The 18,149-nt window shown below is 38.9% G+C and overlaps 1 protein-coding gene across 1 annotated transcript; it reads left to right on the top strand.

Moving 5' to 3' along the window:
- Nucleotides 1-2,688: 2,688 nt before the first annotated feature.
- Nucleotides 2,689-17,883, top strand: LOC124163493 (endosome-associated-trafficking regulator 1). The gene is made up of 7 exons (XM_046540438.1): nt 2,689-2,951; nt 3,033-3,658; nt 4,926-4,999; nt 10,433-10,544; nt 12,230-12,292; nt 13,249-13,433; nt 14,961-17,883. The coding sequence occupies exons 1-7, from the start codon at nt 2,753-2,755 to the stop codon at nt 15,085-15,087; spliced, it is 1,386 nt and encodes a 461-aa protein (XP_046396394.1). The 5' UTR covers nt 2,689-2,752; the 3' UTR covers nt 15,088-17,883.
- The last annotated feature ends 266 nt before the right edge of the window (nt 17,884-18,149 follow it).

Here is an 18,149-nt window from a genome sequence, read left to right as displayed (position 1 = left end):
GATTATTAAGACATGTTTCCCTGAGGTCTGTGACTCATGCATGCATTGGTAATCTCAGACGATGTAAAACTACGATCTACACGTATAGAAACTAGGTCCCTTTAACGTCACGTGGAGTGGCATCGCATGGGCGCCAATCTGGCCTTTTTCAAATGAGGATAAAATTGACCATTGCCATTCGTGTAAACCGGTATTTCTAAAACCAAATAGTTTGTATATTATGAACACACTAATGTTGGGTAACGAATCGCAATCAATGCCTTTTGTTTTCTTTGATGAAGGAAACTACCCTATTTGTCAGGCTTGTGGATTTTCCTCGGAGTGTCCAGATATCGAGATTCGAGTTATCAGGGTTCTAATGTTGATCACATGACTCTTCTAAAATGCTTAAAAAAGTTAAAACTCACTACTTGCAAAATTTCACGGAGCAAGATCCCCGGTTTGGACCCCCTCAATATTTTTTGTAAGTCGGCATCCCTGGGTTAAAGACAATTCAGTACATAAGAACATCACTTTTACACCTTGAGGAATATATGGGGGTCCTCACACTTGTCAATCCTCCCCCATCCCTTCCTCAAGGAGTAAAAGTGATGTTCTTATGTACCGAATTGTCTTTTGCCAGATGATGATGGCTCCGTGAGTCGAAACGCGTCGTACGAATTCAAGCGAAAAGCAGATTTATTCAGCGGAGTGATTATGGCGGAGGCTGAGTCCGGTGAGGACAAGGGGACAATATCTGGAGGCGCTGTTTCCGAGTTTTTAGCGTGATCAAATATCCGCCATCTTAGTTTAACATTTATTTTTTGGACTTTGATGTTTTGAGATGGCTAAGTTTTGTTCCGAAAACGCACTACATTAAGTGAAAATGCTACCATAATCATTAGTATTTAGCCGATGATTGTCATCGGATTTCTCCCATCGTTCACAATACTTCTATTAATGTATAAAATCACTGTCCTCTTAGCCACTTCACTCGCGGGGATATCCTTGTAAATACACTTTAGTAGGTACTGTAAAAGTGTGGTTTCCTTTATTTTTTTATCGCCTAAATCAAAAGATTATTACTCCTGGAGTACGTATTTCACGCTTTAAGATTTTTAAATGACGATATCTATTTTTCGCGATTAAATGAAAAGTGAAAAATTTCAAGCACGCGAAAACTCGACGGCTAAGTATGAATGCTGGGAAAACTCTGTGTGACGTCATTTTGGTTCCCGCTGTCGCAAGTGAGGTGACCTTGGGGCGAGGCTTTGAGCGCTGATACGATGCAGGATGCTAGCAGGTAGCAGAGTACCCTGCTAGCTGATAGCGCTTGGCTTAAATAAGGATTGTTAATACCTTATCAAACGAAGAAAACTTTCCGACCTTAGCCAGTTTTAATAGGTGATTATTAAGACATGTTTCCCTGAGGTCTGTGCCTCATGCATGCATTGGTAATCTCAGACGATGTAAAACTCCTATCTACTCGTATAGAAACTAGGTCCCTGTGACGTCACGTGGAGTGGAATCGCATGGGCGCCAATCTGGCCTTTTTCAAATGAGGATAAAATTGACCATTGCCATTCGTCTAAACCGGTATTTCCAAAACCAAATAATTTGTATATTATGAATACACTAATGGTGGGTAACGAATCGCAATCAATGCTTTCGTTTTCTTTGATGAGGGAAACTATCCTATTGTTAGATTTCCGTTGGCTATATTAAAATTTAATCCCAGTGTAAATGTAGGGAATGACTAGTTTACGCTCATTGAATTTTATTTTCAGCTGATTTTTTATTTTATTGTACAATTTATCCGTGATGATTGATGATTATTTTTGCCTGGGAAAAGATGTTTGAGAAATTACTTCGCGAAGCCTTATTAATGAAGCAAGAAAAAAAGGTTTAAATTGTACGTTATATTATAGTTTACTTTAATGTGTTAACGAGTTGTGATCAAAACTTTCTCCTAAGCATTGACCCTACTGGGATTGCCAATTTTTTTGGTCAAAGTAGGCGTGGCTTAACTTACTCAAGTCCCTGCCATACTTCGCTCTACACACGGTTCCTGTGGTGCCCCCTCCTTTATATTCCTACCTCCTTGGATGTGGAAGAAAAACTATAGATAAACAAGCAAATAAAATGACTTTTGTACTACACTTTCGCCACAGCCGTTATTTTATTGTTAAAAGTAATTTACAGTATTTTATTTTTCCAGTAATATAATTTTATTAATATTCCTGGAAAAAATCGGGTAGTTGAAGCCAGATCCACATATTAAGTAATTTTCTTGTAATATTTATAAGTATCTACTTTTTCATGATTGTGTTTCTTCACCAATGAGTTTTTAAGTATTCATTTTGTAAAATACAAGTTGATTTTTGTTTCTAAGATCCCTAAATGAGATCGAAGACCTGAGGATAACAACATAACTGTTGAAACGTTGAAATAAAACTTAATAATCAACCAACTCTCAATATAAGCCTAAAACAATCCTGTAACTAGTTTCTGAACACTCGTTTACGCCGCCAAATTGGGTCTATATGAAGGCGATGCGTCAAGAGTCGAGGACATTTCTTCCAGGGTTCCTCGTATCGGATCCACAAACTCCGTAGTAACTTGGCCAATGCGCCATCTTTCGGCCTTTTAAAGTACAGCGCCACGATGCGGGATTTCATTGCACTTGTGCCATAGATGATGCAGAAACTGCGGAAATCTCTATGGTGAGAGAGTAAATGTGCATCTGAAAAGCGAAAAGCAGCATTATTACGGAATGATTATGGCGGAGGGTGGGTCCGGTGGGGAAGAAAAGCCTTTCCCTAATTATAAGCTCGCTAAGGGCAGATCTCGCCATTCTGATGAAGATGAGGAAAACGATAGTGATGCTGAGGATGTACCTGTACAACCCGATATTGGACTTGGATCGGAACCCAGCTACGATAAAAAATCTAATGTCGATATTCAGGGACAAGGTTGTTAGCATGAATATGCGTTGCTGTACTTATCATGGCATAGTTACATAATTCTAATGCCAATGATTATTTTTTTCACAGAGAATAACCCGTCAAGGTCGGAAAATCCATTTTCTTTCAAAGTGTTTCTGAAACGCGACGTTTCTAGGAATACTTACTCGTCGACAGGTGCAAGACCCAAAGTTTACTCTCACCCAGTATCTGATTCGAAGTGCAGGACAGAAAATGGTGGGTCGTGCGATGATCACTCGGGCACCCCGCGGCCTAGTTCATCCAGGATGGTCGGCACACCCGAGCTCACTTCAGCACTTCCCGATTTCGTACAGGACCACTTGGTCATGGAACAGTGTTACCTAGCCGAACCCCCTACTCAAGGCTTGCCCGACCTGGACAATTTGCCCGACTTCGCCCTGGGCGGGTCGGACGCCATCAGCATAGGAAGTGGTCAAAGCCCGAATCGGCAGCGGTTAAACAATAGCAGCGGTGGTATCCATCACGGCGTCGCGAACCGGTCTCTCGACCTTCGACCCGGGGCGGTCTCGCCTCCAGGAGTGATCCCACAAGGCCCGTCGGAAGTGGCCACGTCCAAGAGCCTCCCGGACTTCTTGTCAGACGGACCCATTCTGGGCGGCAGGCTCTCGAACCCACCGGACGTCGAGGTGCCATCCGGATCTCCTCATACGCCCCCTGATTCGGATCCACTGAGGGTAAGACATCAACCGATAGAGCAGAATTTCTCATGTCCAGCTGTAATTATGTATGTCATGTAATCCAAACACAATGTTCATAGTAGTGTGGTATAGTATGCCTAGGAACAGTACATGCGAAGTCAGTATCATTTAGTACTATAGTAGAAACGTTACGTAAAGGTTTGTTTCACATGAAGGAAATCTGGTGCAATGATAATTTTGAAGTTTTGTGAGTTGTTGTTGGGCAGGCTGTCGAACTTGTGGCAAACTTTCTCTGTGTCACTAATTTACGGTGATGGTAGTATTTCTCTTCTTTAATATTGTGTACTTTATCATTATTCTCCAGTTATTCTTCTGTCTTGACCTTTTCTGATGGCAACATTCTGATCTGCTTAAAATGATAAGATTCTCCTCCCCTTTTGCCTGATCGATTACTTTCGCAGAATCTCTGTATACATCCTCTATCTGGTTTTTTTCATAGTCTGTCATTGGAAAGTAAATCTGTACCACTATATCATCTGCCAGTTTGTTCTTGATCTTTACCATGATTATCATTTCACTGCAGAAACGTTTCCACAGATGCAGTGTTCGTAATCGTGTTGCTTCCACTCCCAAAGTCTCCGTCTTTTGGCCACCTCATTCCTAATATGTCTGGGTTCACTCTTCAAATCTCCATGTTCACATTCTCCAGTCTTCCACTGGTTCAAATTGATCTAATGTTCCATTTTCCTATCCTTAAAATGCTATAATTAGTGATCTAGGGTCAGTTCCAATTTCTAGTCATTCCAATCCCTATTCTGGGTCTGACATTTCGATTCCAATTCTCCCATTACCGGTTGTGTCGATTCTGATGCCATGGCAGCAATGCTAGAGTTACACAGCTAGAGTTTCTACTGCCATTAAGTATTACCTGTGTTATGGTGAAGTCAGTTCAGTGTATCATGTCACTGAATTTACACCTAGTTGATTGCTACCACATGGTTGTATATCTATGTTGGTTGGTTGGTTTCCACTGTAAAATGTTATCATGGTCAGACCGATCTACCTAACCTAAATTTATTGAAAATAAGCCATAATTCAAGTCCATGTTGGACTGTCCCTTTTCCTTTGTCTGTTTTAGTCATACCAATGGTTGGAAGAGCACCTTTGAACGGCTCTTTTGAAGGTATTTCTCATTATTATTTTACTTATGCTAAATCATTTTGTGAGAAAAATGGCTAAAAATGGAAGGCATCATAATAAATAATGATATATATTAATAAAAATTTCCTCTTTGGCTCCGCAGTTAGCCCAGGAAAATGAGCGTCTTCGCTGGGAGTTGGATATTTGCCGAAGGCAGCTCTCTGATGAATCTGTCCGGTGAGTTTTAAATTCCATTTTTCCACCCAGATTTCCACCTGGTTCTCCATCACAGCCAACGTTTCAATCACGAATATTACATTTTTCTCAGGTCCACTGCTAGAATTGTTGTCTCACCGTGCGCATTATGTAAAATGTGTCTCTCCGTGCACATTATGTAAAATGTATACAGCATTCAAAAATCGCCCGTCTCAGCGCTACCAGGCAAATTGATCTACCTCACTCGCGGAAATACACAGCAGTAATACGTAACTAAGCCAATAATCCACTTTGACTACCCACTTGTTGTATGTTAGACAGTTTTCTACTAAACAGAACTCTGATCTATTCTACCTCTATCCCACCAAAACGTAAAATCAGAGCTGACTATTAAAGTGGAGCCTGATATTGGCAATTTTTTGGGACCCAGTCACATCTAATGCACTAGCTATGCCCCTATTGTGTGATGTCTTGATCATGCCCAGAACTTATACATTGTACCAATCGTGGGCATTTACACATCCATCCATCCATAATTTTGCACAGGGTATAAGTGAATCTGCTGGCAGTTTCTCCAGGCTCATCCAACGGCACCAATCCCAAACTTCGAAAGGTACCAGCTTCTGGTAAATATCATTGGGCTGGCGTCTGGCTTGAGTTTCCCCCCCCCCCCCCCCCCCACCCACCCACTTGACAATAGAACCGTCTTTCAGTGAATTTCTGGTGTGCCATGAAATAGCACCCACCAGAACATGATCCTCACAGATAAAATCTCGTTCAGAGACCTCTCCTTCATCCCAACGTGAGATTGCTCGGCTCTTTCGGCATTTCTGCACTTGTGCATCATTCTGAAAAAAATTATTCATTGCATTATTTTCAGCTCCGATTAGTATATTGTATTAATGCATAGTTGTGAAATCCACACCCGCATTATTTAAAATCCTGCCCAGGGACTGACTGGGGCGCGTGATGACTCTTAAGAACCAGATAAAAGTTAATTAAAAAAAACTGCCATTTAGTAAGAAAAAATTCTACGAAAAGTGAGAATTTCACATCATTGAAAATTAGAAATATAGTAGATTCCGGTTAATTTGGACACATCGGGACAGTCGCACTTTGCCCGAATTAGGCGAACTATCCCGTTTATGGGCATAAACAAACATAGAAATGGTAGAAAGAAGACTAAATAATGATTATAGAGCAAACAATGTTTATATAACTATTAATATACGTAATTATCAGCTAGGATAGTTAAATATTAAAACTATTAAGTTTTCTGTAAATCTTAGTTGAAACTATTTGTCACAGCCTCAGACGACGCTGGATGAATGCCTTTTACTAAATGATTAAAGGAAAACTTACGGGTAATTAGTTAAAAATATGTGATTCCTTAATATTTCATTTCCTTATAAACATACGAGTACTTAAACTGTTGAAATGGTATCTCCTCGTCCGAGGAATTTGTCTAATAAATTTGTACAAAATCGAATAAATTCGAAAAAAGTCGGCACAGACATCCAATGACAACATTGGGCCTCCTTCAACGCTTTTTTTCATAAAAAAGAGCTGTAACCCCTCAATGAACCTCCTTGCATTCTGAGATGTCACTCGGTTTCGCTCAGGTGCGATTTCCACTCCATCACTATCCTCACCTTTAGCTTGCATTTAATTTTGCAGTCGATATTATCGAACTCTTCATTACTTGTCATTTGGTACAGTTTCGAGTTGAATTCACTTTCAGATTATGCTAGAATGCTGAAAACAGTTTAGGAATGTTTGAAACCGCAATGAAAAAATTTTTTTGAATGTTTGACAGGTGAATCTTGCCAGCTTTCAGCCGGAAACATTATAGTCTGCAGAATTTTCACCTTTGAACTTACTTCGTAGGCGGTGCATGACGATGAGATTATCTTCTCTAGATTCTAGAATACAATCTACTACTTTCCCACGGAAAAGTGTTTTCAAATTTTCAATGATCCATTATCCATTGGTTGCACCAAGGATGTTGTGTTTAAGGGCAGAATTCCAACTGATTCTTTTTACCACTTGAGCTATTAGGATGCGTCACATAGTTATCAAGTACAAGTGGAAACTTTCTTTGTTTTCGTCCTAATTCTTTATTCTACCTGATCGACCATTGCATAAAGAGGCTCGCAGTCAGAAAGGGGTGAGAGGGGATGGACCACATGTGTCAGTTGAATTTTGTGCAAGATATCGGAAACAAAAAGCTCTTGGTAAGCAACATTGTTCATCTCGACCAGTCTCCTCTGCTCAACATCAGCCTTTAATCTTTAGAAATTGGCCTGTACCCGCTCGTATACCCTCATCACGGATGTCGCTACTTCTTTCTCACTATCCCGGGCTCATTCTATCATCCGTATGGTTGGGAAACAGAATCCGAATCCTCTGACGGATATTATAACTTCAAGAGCTTTAATAATAAGGCAATAATAGGTACCATAACTGAGAAATAAGACTAAATTAAAGGAGGAGAATGTAAAAAAAACATATTCTAGTGCGAAAAAAATTAATTTCGTCGCTAATATTGAGTCAAAGTCGCCAACTCATGGCCCAATAAAGCAGCATGCTGTCCCATTTAAGCGGAGAAAACTCTAGGATATTCTGCCATTGGGTTCTGTTCTTCAAGATTTGCCCCAATTATGTAACCGGATTAAGAATCAGCAATACTTGGAACCCAGCCATCCGCAACATTTCGCTATCTTCCCCCTCCAGTCCTAACTCCCCACACCCTCTGCCCACCCCTCCCACCTGAAATATAAAAAGGCAGCAAAAAACCAATCCCAACATTATTCCCTTGAAAAAGTGACCAGCAGTCGGTCGCGAAACGTCGGGGCTATCTCCTTTACGACACACGGCATACACCCGTATGTGAGTTATTTTTAATTTATTGCTAATTTTTAAATATATAAGTTAGCAATGAAAACCTACTGTTTTTGAAAAATAAAAAAAGTTGCAACACTTGATGTACCGCCATAACATGCATAATAATTTTTATTACGCTCAATTTGAACTATTTAAAGCATGGAAATCATAAAAAAGCGCTCTTCTAAGCAAAGTATTATAAATCCTGGATGACAAAAAGGGTCACTGCACCCTCAACGAACGGTTCTTTCCGCAAAAGAATTTTCACACAAAGTGGCCTAAGATAAGGATGCTGGTAGCTACAGAGGACTTTTCGTCCTCAAGACATAAAGGGAACACTTTTTCTATCGAGCAGTTGATTTTGGGAGTAACAGAACCTCTAAGCAGTAAACTGGAAAAGTACGACGGGCGAAACATTACAGCTTCACGCAAACAAAGTCAATAAAATAGATAGACGTAACATTACGCCCATGGAAATCCTCAGAAGGATTACCAGGACGTAATATTATGTCCGTGGCACGCAAAGTGTTAAGTCTTAAAGGAACATTTCAATTATGTCGGCAATCACACACTACGACCAAGATATACTGTTACATCACATTTCTGTCCAAAGATTTACGGTACAATAACTTATTGGACTTGGGGAGTTAACCTTGAGTCCAGTAATTCATGTTTCACTTTAAAGAATTCCACCAAATTCTACCTAAAATAGGTTATTTACTTACCCTTGCTTGGAAGAGGCTTTTGTTGCATATGCCCGACTCCTTATTACGCCTCTTTTGATTATCCTAGCCTCCTCTGCTCCCAGGTATAAGCAACGACGGTTAGGCCCCATTATGAAAGCCCAACGAAATTAAATGTACAACCCTCACTACGAAAATCATTCCAAAAATCCAATTGAAGACGGAGCACGGGAGACCACTTCCACTACCCTCAGTGGCGAAAGTCACCTGAGTCAGGTCAAATTGCCTAGTAGAGCTGCTATATGGCCAATGTTGGCGATTGAATAAAATGCACAGGAAATGGCTGCAGATAAAAGGTATAACTGCCATCTATATGAGCCTCCTGTAATGGAGTCCCCGTGGTTTTGATGCACGAGTCTTCCATCGTAATCAGGGCATGCGACACACAAGGTCCCTGGACGACTCGTGCATCGAAATATCAGCTGTGATGGAGAACCTGATCCGGTGGAAATCCCAAGTAACCTTCCACATGTAGGAGAAGCTTTTTTTAATAAGTACAGCATATAGTTAAATTGTTTTTGACTGGAACCCTTTCAGCAATGGTATCTATCACTGTGGGATTCAATCTGCTGAACTCTGAAGGGAGTTGGGGTAAAGGGATGGTATGGGGAGGTTACGCACTCACTCCAAGGCCATGAAAACCAAGTAGGGCATGTTTTCTAGCCTGGACAATGAGGTGGGCTGAAAAATGACTTTTTTCAGAATCAAATTTGCCTTATGTAGGAAAGTTGCTAACTTGTGTCAGGGTCTCAGATCTGAATTTATTTTTATAAATTAGGTAATATGAACCACTGCCCCCCATGCTCTAAAGTTTAAAAGTTTTGTGAAAATGCAGGCTGATTTTGGAGACAAAAACTTGTTGAGAAGAAATTACTGTAATTAAGCGTAATTTCCCAAGCAACTTATGATGATTATAACTTTAAGAATTAATATTAATTAATATAGTGAGTAATTTTCCGAGAACTTTCAAAGCACTCAATATATGGTGCTTCCACTGTGTGTAACTACATATAGGTACATATTCATATAATTCTTGTCAGCTAATAAAATTGGACATTAATAGCAATATTTCCACTAACTCAGTGGAAACATTGAAATGTCCAATTTTACTAATATGAAGAATTTCCTATATGTTGTGCCTAATGTCGTACAAGATATTACTTGTCTGGTTGTCTGTCCAGTTGAGTTACCAAGACACTTACATTTATGTACTATGTTTTCAGTAGGGGTTTTTGCAACAGAATAGCCCATTAGCTTTGGCCTACAGAAGTGTCAAAGAAATGACACTGGCACGTCTTACCAGCAAAAGAATAATAATAATTTGTCTTTATTGGGTGAGATTGGGACTAGAAAGTCCCATCTTCCATCTAACTTCGAAGAATAGGACCCATACAGAAGGGAATGAGGAATATTTCAACTCTGCTCCATGAATGGTGGTGAAATTCAAAGTAATTTCCCTGGGAAAAAATTCCCTTTGGCCTTGAATCGAACTGCAGACCTCCAGCTGTCCACGCTATCCAGGTACCTAGATTCCCCATGGCAATATATCATGGCGGTAAATGTTTGGTCCTTGTGGTCCATCGAGGATGGCATCATAAGGGAATATGGGCTTCTAAGAAGCCAAGATAGGGAAGAATGGGAACACAACATGAAATGAATAAAGATGATGGTGAAGTGGAAGGTGGTAGGAGCCAGAAATCAGAGGGTTATAATGTGGTCTGATTGGGAGTCAAAGCCAGAACCATAATGAGGGATATTAGTCACAGCAGTGGAGCGAGAGGAATTATTTATGCGTCCCATCTTATATTTTCCTTGTATTTTTTTGCAGGGTGCAGTCACTGGAGCATGAGCTGTACAATATGCGTCGTCGGGAGAGTGAGGAGACAGCCACGCTGGCCAAGTCGATTGAGCAGGTGGAGGACAATCTGAAGCGGACTACGGTGAGTGCTTCCTTGCTAGCTTTATTTCATTGTGCTGATCACATTCCTTCCTTTAGCTGTGGGAGATAAGGATCAGCTGTGAGATCAATAGTGAGCAGTATAAAATTATAATGGGTGAATAGCTTAAAGTTATTAATCAATAGGGTGGTGATAAGTAAGCTCATGTTTTTTTTTAATAAGTTATCATGTGATCAAACATTGCAAGATATGATGAACAAATTATGTGAACCCAGTCGGGTGCTTTTTAAACTGTAAATGTGTCATTATTATCAACTTGTAAAAAGTTTCATGATATTTAACCCTTTTGCTGCAGCAGCCCATTTCGGGTGGGACGTGCGAAGACTGCCAAGGCTATTTTCCAGAATTTGCAACATTTCAGATTTAATTTCAATTTCAATGCAAAATTTCAGATTTTTAAAATTTTCAGCTATTTAATTTTATATAATACATCTAGATTTTTTCCCAATACTTAAGATATATTTATATCTTATAACCATAGATAGATTATGGGAGTTTACTTAAATTACAGCCGTTGAAAAGGCCACAATCACGAAAAAAAAAAAGTCAAATAAGTTGGGCCGATAAATCTTATTTGACTGTTAGTTTTTGCTCAACCAGCGAGGGCCGATATATTGGCCTGGTGGCAGTAAAAGGGTTAGTGTTGATTTCTTTCATGTTGAGCTCTATTACATTTTATCTTGGCCTGTGGGAGCAGGTTTTTTAGTCTAGCTTGAATTTGAAAAAATCTTGAGAAAGATTTGACCTTGAGATCCAACATTTTCTTCCTTTTTGGGATTTGATTCCTCTGGAGTTGTAGTCACTTATGCTTATCCATAAAAAATACTTTTTTATTCAAAAATTTTCCAGGTATCATTGGCATCGTCAGGGTGTAGAGAGTCTGTATTAAGTATCAAATGCTAAAAAATTAAAGTGTTTTAAAAAGGTATGTTCGAGTGTATCAATTACCATCAAGAATTCAAGTTAAACAATGTTTCAAGGATTAATAAATATTGATTTTGATAAGTATATATATATATATTTTTCATGTATATATGAAAGAGTAGAAAGCATAAGCAATTTAAGGCACGATTTTGCTGATCATGTTTTCATATCAATAATGATAATTGGACAGGGAAGTAGAACGTTGGGAGAAAAAATGATTTGAATGGAAGTCACTGTTCAATATACCCAAAGACTCCGTGATGCCAAAAATGTCCCATTTAGCTTGGTCTTTTTGTATGAACTAGGGCTTAAAAAAATAGCTTTTAAATTAATAACATGCTAAGTATGTAACATGTGCTTTTCAGGCTGTATTTTTTATTTTATATGTTCCTGGGTAAAAAAATACAATTTGGATTGAAGGGTGTGGTTATGTCAAGTGATCCTGGAAATAGTGCTATGAATTGTGTATAGAGACGTAGATTAATTAGCTGTAGCATCAGCATGATTTTATTATGATGATTAGAAGTATAATTAATTATTTATATAATGCATTTCCATAATGGCCTTTGTTAGATTTTGTATTGTTTAGTACACATTTATTTTTGAATGTATGGCTTATTTTTGGAAGTTTTTTGAGTGTTCATTTGCAAATCAGAATTTGCATTGGAAATTTGTCATTGAAGTTTTGCTTTCATATATATGTACTGTCTTTGATGAACCCTGTGTTTCTGTGTTTCCTTCAGCGGAGGGCAGTCAGTGCGGAAACTACAGTCTCCAAGTTGAAGCAAGAAATCAAAGCAATCATGGTAAGTTTGGAACCCATTTCTACTTGTAATTGAAAGTTTGATACAAAGATTTGGTAGCAATATCATCTGCATAATTATATTATGATTATTAAACTTATCATGAATTATTACTAATAATTTAATTAGTAATATATGCAAATGCTATATTTTGGCCTGGGGTGAAATTTACCATTAAAAAATCATTCTGCTTAGCCAGGATTAAACCATGGATCTCCCAATTGCCAACCAGGCCAGCCTATAGTTTCACTTCATACAATTGGCAGAGTAATTGGTAGTATACCTGACTGGCAATCAGGAGACCTGGGTTCAAATCCTGGTCTAGCCAAATGAATTTTTACAGAAAATTTCATCGTTGGTGCATATTTGTGCCTGTGCACATGACTACATACAAAGTCTCATATGATGTATATGCAGTGCTTTGGCTGTCTTTTGGCTCAGTTTGCTAGCTAAGCATATTGTGCAAGGGAAATTTTCTTATGGCCTTATTACATGAGCCACTCTGTTGGATGCACACTAACTCAGCCTAGCATGCCGAAAAAAATAGAATGGGCTGTTTTGCTGGTTCATATTCCATTCATTAGTGTTTTCTTTGTCTTGATGACTCTCCTTGATTGATGACTATATTTTCCAATGCACCTCTGAACACTCGTCAGAATGGTCACCAAAATGTGTGGTAGTTCCACGGAGAAAAAATCATTAGTCTTGACCAAGATACAAAATCAAATTCATGCCAGGTGTGGCATTAAACTCTTTTCTATTATGAATATGAGCATGTGAGGCCAACGTAAGAGTAAAACTATGGTAGGCACTTATGACTTGTCCCAAAGGGTGATATCTGTGAAGAAAGTAAGTTCCATGGCAGGTGAAATGGGTTGTCCTCCATCTGTGAGCTGCATGGAGTTGGAGAAACATCCATTGTGCTCTTAGTGATTGGTGGGATGCTTTGTTTGGTGCAGGTGGAGATGTCGGAGCTGAGGCGAGAGAACGATCGCCTGCAGGGGTGTTTCAGGGGTGGTGGTGCGAGTGCGCCCGAGGACACGTCAGCCAGTGCGTCGGCCCCCCTTCAGCCTCAAACGCGAGTGCCTCAGCAGGTGGCCACCGAGATCCTGGCCGCTGCTAACTCGGCCGAGCACTCTCTGAGGTGAGTCATGTTTCTAGCCAATTCTTCTCCTTTATCTGCATTCAGATGAGTACTCCCTTGTCACTTTATTATGTGTAGTTTGAAATTGATTCGCCTTTTATTGGAATTCAAAGCTAAGAAGGCTTATTTATTATTATTTATTTATTATTATCTCTTATTTATTATTATTTATTTATTATTATCTCTTATTTATTATTATTTATTTATTATTATTTCTTATTTATTATTCTTTAATTATTCTAACCTGAAGTGAGCCAATGCCCTTTTTTCGAATAGCTGGTATTTTGTCCCAATAACCTGATCTGGTCCAATATTTTAATCCTTCATACCTGTATATTTATTGAATATAATAGCAAAGAGTGCTCTTAAAGGCTTAAAAAAATTTGCTCAATTTAAATACAGTTATGTAAAAGATCAATCTAGAAAACCGAAACATTAACAAGACTGAAAATTTCTGCATGTCATTTCTAGTAAAAAAAAAGTTTCCTAGCTTTCTTTGGGGTCATTGATCTCCTTGCTTAGGAGACACTAAATTTGCTGAAAACCCTTTGTAATCCAACATATCTTGATGATGCTACTTTAATTGCTTTGGCTACTTCCGACAATTGCATTTGTTTTTTTTTCCAATTTTTCCAATAATGAAGAGTGTCACATTCAATGTGCATTTACGCTTCCTTTGGATACACCTTTACATTTTCCCCTGGATTGTGTGGGGATATTTTTGTCTGAGGAGGAATCATTCCATACAAATTCTGGGAAAGGCGACCCACTGTAAACTAATGATGTCTCTTTTAGCTTCTATGAGTAATGTTGGGGGAGAAAAGACACAACCATTAATCCTTGTGTGTATCAGGACAGCTACTTCATAAAAATCGCTATTCTCTATGTTTTATAATATCTTTCTCGAGTTTGCTATATTAATGATTAACTAAATGAATTGGAATGATTTGTATCTCTGTCAGACATAGCATTTAATTTTGCGATCAGACCTTCTATCAGTCGAACGGGTAGACATTGGCAGTGGATTTTCTAGGTCCTTTCTTTCATTTTCAAGCTGGCGAGGCATAATATTCAATTGGGAGTTATACAGCAGTTTGTTGAAAGCATAATGGTAGTGGAAAAATTATCAGACTCTGATGCTTGAATACTGATTTACATATAGCCAAATATTGACCAGTACCTAAACTGGAATCAATTATCAGCTCGCCCCTAATTCTTACCTAATTTTTTAAATGAAGCCCGTAAACACACCTGTTGCTGTGTCTGTGTGAAGTTTTCCTTTTTTATTTAAGGTTGAGATTACTGTATTAATTGGTATTAAAATTTAGACTTTCATTGATCGAAGTTTGGCAAATGCAAGAATGAAAGACCTATGTATTATCAAGTCATAAATTCTGTTCCTGTTTTATGAATTATTTTCCATTTGTGTACGAAACCATTGTGGCATCCCTGGAGAGACCATAGTGGTGTCGTACCCACGGTACATGATCTGCAGTGAGTTGGTTCAAACGTATCTTTAATCCTCAGGCAATTGCTGGGTGGTGTGGACAACTTGCGAGTGCTGGCTGCAACCCTCGAGAGCATGTATAGGATTCAGGAGAGCCCATCGGATGGTGGAGGCAAGGAGGAGGAGGAGGGGGGAGGGGAGCCCTGAGGTCCCTTGAGGGCAGCCAGCTACTGTAAATGTGACGCCTGTTCGCTCTCTTAGGCCAAATCACGAATGCGTGTGGCACATTGTATATTCTGGTGGATTTTGCAGAGTAGATAATTTATTGAGGGAGTGGAGATATTTTTAATTTAACAAGTTTGTACAAAAAATAATAAACCTATCACTGAAATCATTGTGTGCTTGTATGCAACACACAAATTCACTCTTAAAACCACATGTACACTTAATATATGGATTGTTAATGTGCATAAAAATGATTTTTGTCTTTGAGCTGTGCCCTGCACTATTAGCTGTTACCACTCTTTTGAAAGGATTGACGCCAGGAGTTTATAATTTCCTGCAGATACAGCAGTTGTTGGTTCCATATTTATTTCCCCTGCAGGATTTTGAAGGTTTGTCTGTGATATAAATGTTTATAGAGGGGAAATAAATTGTTTTTTGACCCCTTGCTCATACAGTGGAAGCTCGTGTTAGTGAGTGTGGCATACAGCGACTATCTTGTATAGGGTGTGCTATCCTGCCTAGGATTAACATGTAAAAAAGTATGGATATAGCTAGGCCAAGAAGTCACTGCCACAGGATGCACTAGGGTTTACGAGGTATATCTCTTTAGAGCAGTGGATAAGTATTTATCTTGAAAGTAATCAAAAGCACTCATTTGATCAGTAATGGAGTGATGGCAAAAATAATACCTCTGAAAACTATTGTATGAAGTTTATTTTAAGAGCTACTAAGGCCGGCTTAGCTTCATGCAGGGGGGAGACTCAGTGTGTACGCCAGCCCAGTTTCCAGTCGTCAATTACGGGCAATGTCGCAAGTTTGCCGAAGCTGCACACTGAACTGATTGGTGTCTGGACAGAAATCACCACCAACCACATAGTGTGTTTTTTAACGGTATTGTTAATCAACTACAAGTTAAAATGTGCCACATCTACTTCATGAATAGTCTGAACATTGCTTTAGTGTCTTAAACTTGTGCCCCAGCATCAATGCCTCTGTGTTGTGGTCAAATCCAGGCCATGATACTCACTAATTATCTGATCTCCTAGAAATCAGTGCAATATTTTGAGCCTGCTAAAGGAAAGGCAGAGAAATATACATCAATTTCCTTGAGAAAATATTCAAGTGGATGAGGAGTCAAACCAAGGACCTTTGGCTTTCTGGGCCACTGAAAAGACCACTATGCTATCCAGGTTCCTGAGTTCCCATGGCAATTGTACTGAGGCTGATGGCACTACATGTTAGGCCGTCACGGTCCATTAAGGATGATGATGCAACTGTATAATGGTCCGCACAGTAGCCTGGAAAGTCAAAGATCTGTGGTTTGATTCTCAGTGCAGGGGAATATTTTCTCATGGCAATTCTTGTAAACATGGAAATTAATTTTGTTTCGTATTTTGTATTTCTTGAAGTGAACTTCGAGATCTTTGATCCATAAATCATTCATTTTTATGAGTGTGCAGTCTCAATAATGACAAAAAATATATCAAGACTTCTAGAGATTCAATCACCAAATATCAATGGCCCACACTGGCATATTTTTCAAGAGATCACAGTGTTCTGTAGTCAGAATGCATGGTGTGGTAGGCAGAGAGGCACCGAGCCATCTAAACGATAGCAGAGATTGACAGTGTGGGTTAAGGTAGGAGATGTGTAGGATATTCTTGTGGTAGACTCCCGTTGGTCTTAAAATGGACAATCAGAAAACAATCTCATTGCTGGAAGTCTGCACTTTCCTGGCACCACTTGTCTCTGCTTTCATGTGATTTGGCTTTTTGTTAATCTTGTCTCTGTTCCCGTCTACCATAAATATCTGTGGCTTCAAGCGCTTGTATATAAGAATAGGGTACCTGTGGCTGCATAATGTGCGATAGAATGTTGTGCATCACTTACCTTAAAGAAAGATCATTGCTTATTGTTTTGGAGCATCGTGGATCGCTCAACTGCACGGCTTTCTCACGGAAATGCATCCTCCTAAGACTGCCTCTCCTGGAATTTTATGAGAAGCAGCTTTTTGATGCAGTGTCTGGAATAACGTTTCTGCTGTAGAATTGCAATTTAAAACTTCCTACCAATCACAGACAATCCCATATCAATGATCTCATCGCTACAAATAGCGCTCACCCTGCCATGGATGCTTGGTTTTTGGAAACATGGGCGGATTATTGCTTTAGATATTTTATTTGAAAATTTATAAGAACATACGAAATTTAAGGTCAACAAAGTCTAAGTCCTCTGTAAAATAGTGCCTTTACAAAGGAAAAGCAGTCAGGTTAGGTAAATATGGGAATTGAGAGGCTTCATCCGTCTCCTTTGGGTATAATGAGTGTAAATAAATATAGTGTGCAATTTTCTGGAGATTTTGAGCACTTGTGAAACCGAGCTTCCACTGTATTATGCCTTATTTTAATGGGTTTGGGCTCAACAGAGGCTCGTAATAGAACACCTCCTTGTCTGTCAGCACATACAGGGTCCTAGGATTTTGTTTCTGTTTCTTCTCACATTTGTTCAAGCCTATTTATCTCACCAATATTTTGATAAAGAGTGTGTCATTTACTTTTTATTTAAAATTGAGGGTCTTTGCAAATGTATATTGTGTAGAATAATCAATTTTTTCTATGCATGCTCATGGAAATTATTACAAACTCAGGACCAATGTGTTAGAAATTGAAGAGGCAATCACTTGTATAAAATGACATTGTGCCATAATAACCTTTTTATCCTGTATTAAAACTTGTCATATCTTCAAGAATCCTTAGTGATTAAAAATAGCTCAGCTTACGTCTATGGTTATGTCAATTTTTTTATACAAATCTCAATTATTTTTGCTGTAAGGTAACTGGAGAGGTAGTTGTTTACTACCTTCCCACAGCAGACTCAGTATCATGGAAATTGAATTGAAATTGCCCATCAAATGGTGCTCCAAACACAGGCATGTCACATCTCTATGGAATTTTTTCAACTTTACTTTTAAAGGGATAAATAATAATAATAATACAAGTAATAATTGTATTCACCTTGATAAATGGTGTATACCATTTTACATG

This window comes from Ischnura elegans, chromosome 8 (genome assembly GCF_921293095.1).
Source record: "Ischnura elegans chromosome 8, ioIscEleg1.1, whole genome shotgun sequence".
In the NCBI taxonomy this organism is placed as follows: domain Eukaryota; kingdom Metazoa; phylum Arthropoda; class Insecta; order Odonata; family Coenagrionidae; genus Ischnura; species Ischnura elegans.
The sequence above is the reverse complement of the archived record's forward strand: the minus strand, read 5'-3'. Positions and strand labels throughout refer to the sequence as shown.

Coding starts and splice junctions, on each gene's coding strand:
- LOC124163493 (XM_046540438.1), top strand. CDS start 2,753: ATGATTATGGCGGAGGGTGGGTCCGGTGGGGAAGAAAAGCCTTTCCCT. Junction 3,659..4,925: donor CTGATTCGGATCCACTGAGG/GTAAGACATCAA, acceptor TTGGCTCCGCAG/TTAGCCCAGGAAAATGAGCG. Junction 5,000..10,432: donor CTCTCTGATGAATCTGTCCG/GTGAGTTTTAAA, acceptor ATTTTTTTGCAG/GGTGCAGTCACTGGAGCATG.